Source organism: Ornithodoros turicata, chromosome 2 (assembly GCF_037126465.1).
Source record: "Ornithodoros turicata isolate Travis chromosome 2, ASM3712646v1, whole genome shotgun sequence".
Taxonomy (NCBI): domain Eukaryota; kingdom Metazoa; phylum Arthropoda; class Arachnida; order Ixodida; family Argasidae; genus Ornithodoros; species Ornithodoros turicata.
The window spans coordinates 57,470,804-57,476,298 of NC_088202.1; the positions used below are offsets into that span (position 1 = coordinate 57,470,804).

Genomic DNA, 5,495 nt, shown 5'->3' on the forward strand with positions numbered 1-5,495 from the left:
CCTGTAATGTGACATCGGTAACACAATTGCAACAGCGGGATTTTACGGATATTATGCTGGAACGTGACATAGGTAATAGGTTCTAGCTCTCGGATGCACCGTTACTCAAACCAGAAAAGAAGGAATGTTTGGGCAACGGGGATTTATTAGATGTATTAGAGATTTATTAGAGTAAGTGAAATGGTAGGTCAAATGACTCAAACATGATATCACACAAAATAACTGAACGTAACTGAACGCAGAGCTGAAAGTCAGTACGCTGATATGCGGTGAAGACGAAGCGGTTGTGCAATGTAAACGCTCGTGAGCTTCCTTTTCAGGACGGGACGGAAGAGTAACGATGCAGAACACCGGTCCTCTCTTCGCTTTATCTCATCTTGGAGAGAATCTTAGTCGAAACAAAGAGCTGAAGAAAAAAATGTTGCAGTGTTGCGGCTATTGCTGCGCAGCTGCAGGATTTATGGTCAGTGCAACCCTGGTGACCTGGCTCTTCTACGGCATTCGGGCTCGTGAAACCCCGGTCTCCCCGACGCGTGCTCCGTTCTGCTGCCCAAACCACGTCCGGCGACTTTCTGACTTTGCAAACCGTTCAATGAAGCCTTGCGAGGACTTCTACCTCTACACCTGTTTTGCCTTTAGGGAAAACAGCACCGAAGCGGTGAGTAACTGATGATGACAGGAAAGAGTGCTAAATCAGCCGTTCTGCTAAAAAGAAGGACGTAGTTCATTACCGGGACCGCTGCGTTTTTCTAACCTAAGAAAATCACTAGATAAATGATACGTCTTTACCTGAAAGAGGAACAAATCAGCAACGCAGTTAAACAGGAATGACCCTCGTATATTGTGTGAAACGTACAAAAATAACATTTTATCGCCCGTTTCTTGAAGATGATCCGCCATGTATACTGAGGATCTTCTAACCCAAGCGGCGGCAGTCTCATGCCCGCATCGCCTAGTGCGTGCCTGGGGGAAGGGACCCTACCTTCACCCCCCAGACGACCAATCTGCCAAACCCAAACTGACCTAACATTACTAAAGTGAGCCGAAATAATCCAATCCCACGATCCTGCCTCTTGCAAGATGGAAATTTCCGAGTCCGTTAGGCTTAGCATTGCCGTGTTTCTCCTGCGCTAGAAGTGCTTCAGATGGTGTTGTATGTATCTAAAAAAGTTTCTACGCCACACAATTTTATAATTCTTCTACTTTTAGATTCAGCATATGACCTTCTTTCACTTGTGTGCAATATTTACCTTCCAAACGACTTCACTAATTTTTAAAAGCCAGTTGTTCCGGTAACGACAACCGCCAAAAGGGGATAAATCTGCCCAATCAGGTGAATCAGCCTGAAACAAAGATTCCAACGTCTCCTTAGTAACCCCTCCGTATGCCAAACTTCTCTTCTCGAGCCCGTCATTTGTACAACTACCATTTCTAAAAGTAGCGAAATGAAAACACGTCATAGTTGGCGAACATACACAAAGTGTAAACTTTTCGGTAGTAATGCTAGGCTTCTCTATTACACTTCAGTTTTTGCTGAGGCAGCAGAACAACGATATCGTACGCCAGATCCTTCATGGGGATCATCAGGACCATGCGAGTCAAGCCCTGATTCGCATAATGGACGGTTGTGTGGCCACTGTGACGGGCACAACGGATGAAGTTGTCGTTGCATCTTTGCGCCTAGCAACAAAGGTAAATCTGCACGAACTGTAGATGGCACTTTATGGACAACGCATGAGTCTCGTTTGTCGTTCATTACCTTACCCGGTGCGGAGAGTCATGGGCTGCTAGGTCTGGTGTTTATCCGTTCAGTCCGCCGTTGCCTATTCAATAGCAGTTTCGTGCGAGACGTATGGGACGTACGGTGACATGACTGTACGAAAGCAACTTGGCAGGGCTGCTGCGTCACGGATCGACGAACCTGGTTCTTAAATATTTTATGACTCCATAACTGCAAATCTGAGCGGGAGAAAACACATAGGCAACACGACACAGCAGCTCAAATCAGCAAAATGTTTAATTTTCACTAAGACTGAAACCTGTAAACAAAGTACGTGGGAAAAGGAGCGAAGGAAAACAGACAAACTATAAAGAACAAGGTCACGAAGCTGTCAAAGAATACGACTGAAAGCAGGATGAATTGACACAGACAGGGCACTAAGACAATAGATCTCAACCCGAGAAACGTCATCATGACGTTGGTAGACTTACTGAAACCGAAACAAATCGGAAGAGGGCTGGGTTCCACGAATGACCACTTGTTCGCTGCCTCCTATTGAAAGAAAGGTATAACCGAAGGTCGCGTCCGTGTCAGAGACCATCGAAATCCCCTCAAGACCGTGGCCTTCGGGCATGACCTTGTTCGCCCCCATTCCTTGAGCGTAGTTCAACGCCACCAAATTGGTGGCGCTGTCGAACGCTATGCGGCATTTGTTTACAAATAAGGAGAGGTCTATTGCCTGCGTTCCGAATTTCAAGGACCTCCCTAAGTAATAGTATTGCACTACTAATAGCTCACCCAGTAATAGCTCGTGAAAATAACATGCGTAAGCTACCCTTGAAATTCGGGACGCAGACAATTGTATTAGTGCCCCGTCAGTGTCGATTCATCCTGCTTTCAGCCGTATTCTTTGACCGCTTCGTGATCTTGTTCTTTGTAGCTCGTCTGTTTTCCCGTCCCTCCTTCTCTCCTCTTCCCACGTACTTTGTATATAAGTTGAAGTCTTAGTGAAACTTAAACATTTTACTGGTTGCAGCTGCTATGTCGTGTTGTCTATCTGTTTTTGCCTCGCACAGGTTTGCAGTTGTGGAGTTCGTCCACCAGCTTGCCTGTGTCTACGCAATTTTATCTGTCTCTTATGAAGATCTGCTGACCGCGACCTCCTTATGCGCTAATTTTCGTCCAAGCCCGACGTTATTATCAGTCGCTCCTGTGTGTTCTTCTGCAACGTAAGTCAGGAGAGCTTCGGAGAACCCTTCTGAAGCAGCCGCTTGAGTAGAACGGCAGCAATCGAGGCAGAAGTGCAGAGCCTATTTCGGGGAGGACGGTTGAAAAACAGCCGGAGTATAGCCTCGTAAAATCTCCGTATACCCGTATTCGGGCACAAAATCCTACCTTGAAGAGCCACAACAGCAGTTCATGAAATATAGTAGCCTATTTTACCGTCCGGATATATATATTTTTAAGATGATCATTCAGATTATACTTTAAACCTTTGAGTTCATGTGGCGGTTAATCGCATACGAGCAATTGCGTTCTCGATCGCCATATAGTTTTCAGGATGGTTACAAACAGTACTGCCTTGGACACAGCGCGTGCGTTGTGCGTGCATTTTGTTTCTTGACATTGTGCACGATAGTAAACTGACGTCTGCCTTTCTCCTAAGATGATCTCGATTGTCCTATATCATTACGAAATACGGCTATCATAAGAGTGGCACCTTAGTACAAGACACACACAAAATGGTCCTAAATGGTCCGGCCCGAGATAACAAAATGGAAATCAACGTTACATGAACCAACATCCAAGTGGCCGCTTAACCGACTCACCACCTGTTGCTTCGTACGTATGTGAACACGGGTAACCCACTGAGCTCTTAGGAGTGCTCTACCCATCCGCCTCTGCCATTACGGTGCACTGGTTCAACTATCATGATGTATATTTTCTTCAGGCGTTATTGCGAGCGAATGGGACTTCGGTTTAAATCAGTGTTCATTGCTTTTCTAATGTAGACTCAAACTTTTTGCACTTGATATGTGTCCAAAGCAAGGTCTTTGGGCCATTAGGGCAATGCGGCTGGAATAGGTTACGCACGGGCTACTCTGAATTACTTTGCTCTTAACCCTGCAATTCGTTTCGCGTGTTTTTCAGATACTCAGCATATCAGTCAGCTCTTCTCCAGCTACCGTTCTCGAAGCGATCCTGGAGACATCTTCGCATTATCAGCTATGGCCAATTTTAAAGATTTACTACATACTACAAAGCAAATCATCGGCTGCGCTCCTGCTTGAAAACCGCAAAGACTCCCACTACAAGTCGTATAACGCAATTTCGTCACAACAATGGAGAAGGGCACTTCAAATCGTCAATTCCCACTACAACACCAACGTGTCGAGGTTGGATATTACAGCATTTTATCACGATATAACGACAGCGACACCCCCTCAATCAGCTCAGCAGCAAGTGATCGAGGCAGACGACGACATTTCTGTATACTATGGACCCTCAGTCGAGGACAAAGTCAAGAATAGGCTGCCAACAACGCTCGATATACCAAAACTGTTTCCAGAGGTAGGAGCACAGGTGTGGAAAGAAGCCCTATCAGCCCTAGGCTACTGGAGCCATTCAATCACTGTGTACGCCACCGACCGTGGAAGGATTGGCTATGCCTTACGTCTCCTTACTTCCCCAGGTCAGCGAGCCCAAGCGCTCGCTTATTATACTACTCTTCTGGCGGCAACAATTGCTCCAAACATGTGGGCAGTCGTGCAAGAGAAGAACCTCAACTACAAGAACACGTATTGTAGCTTATATATCCAGACCTTGAACGTTTTGTGGGAAATGGCATTTGCGCACGTATTAACGGATCCCCAGAAAGACGAAGTTGTACGAGCACTCTTCTACTCAGTTGTGCGCGTGATAGAAGATTCAGCTTCGAGCATTGTCCACAAGGACGATGTCCCAAAGTTCTTGTCCCTCGTTCGAAGCGTCACGCTGCAAGTTCCATCCGACCGCATGTCACCGGACCTCAAAATTATGACGACACCAACGACTTTTTGGGGAAACATTCTCTCGGTGAGGCGTTTCAAGGCGACCTACTACCAGTTCCTGGCGAAAGCTGGGTACAATAACTACTACCCGAAAGATAAAACGACTTCTCCTAGCCCGGAAACAAGGGTACTGATGAAAAAGACCTGCATGTACGTACCTCCGCTAATATACAATTATCTGCTCTTCGAGAATGGCACAGATCCGCTGATCAACGCTGCAACAGTAGGGGTTCAAATGTCGAACCATATTTGGGATTTAGTCTTCAGCTATCGAAACTGGAGCATCGCCACGCAACGGCGCCTTGACGGGCACATCCAATGCATCAAACGAAATTTCGCAAATGCGGTGCCGTCCTTGGCGTACCCACGCCTCAGTATTATGACAGCAGTACAAGTATCCGTGTTCCCGCGAAACGACTGGAACACTCCGATACAGGGTTGGAGCATGTGGAAGATCCCTCGGAGCCAGGTATTCTACATGACATACTTTGTTCGTAACGTCTGCATGAATGATACATATAAGCCTTCGTCAAACACAACAAAGTTAATGACTTCGTTTCGAGATTTCAAATATACTTTCGAGTGCATTAACCGGACGGAGATTTCAGGCTGTCTGTTCGATGACATGAAGGTTTCACGACGATGATTGACATCTGCATTAGTGACTATTGTACACTGAGGAACTGTGCGACTTTATTATTCCGTCCCACGTGAATCTTGTGAAA

At 46.2% G+C, this 5,495-nt stretch overlaps 1 protein-coding gene across 1 annotated transcript; it reads left to right on the forward strand.

The window, feature by feature from the left end:
* Positions 1-286: 286 nt before the first annotated feature.
* On the forward strand, positions 287-5,495 carry LOC135383543 (uncharacterized). The gene is made up of 3 exons (XM_064612961.1): positions 287-658; positions 1,528-1,692; positions 3,872-5,495. The coding sequence occupies exons 1-3, from the start codon at positions 341-343 to the stop codon at positions 5,414-5,416; spliced, it is 2,028 nt and encodes a 675-aa protein (XP_064469031.1). The 5' UTR covers positions 287-340; the 3' UTR covers positions 5,417-5,495.

Excerpts from the sequence above, each read along its gene's own strand:
- LOC135383543 (XM_064612961.1), top strand. The coding sequence starts at position 341 with ATGCAGAACACCGGTCCTCTCTTCGCTTTATCTCATCTTGGAGAGAAT. Across the intron at positions 659-1,527 it reads GGGAAAACAGCACCGAAGCG|TTTTTGCTGAGGCAGCAGAA; the intron begins GTGAGTAACTGA and ends ATTACACTTCAG. Across the intron at positions 1,693-3,871 it reads CTTTGCGCCTAGCAACAAAG|ATACTCAGCATATCAGTCAG; the intron begins GTAAATCTGCAC and ends CGTGTTTTTCAG.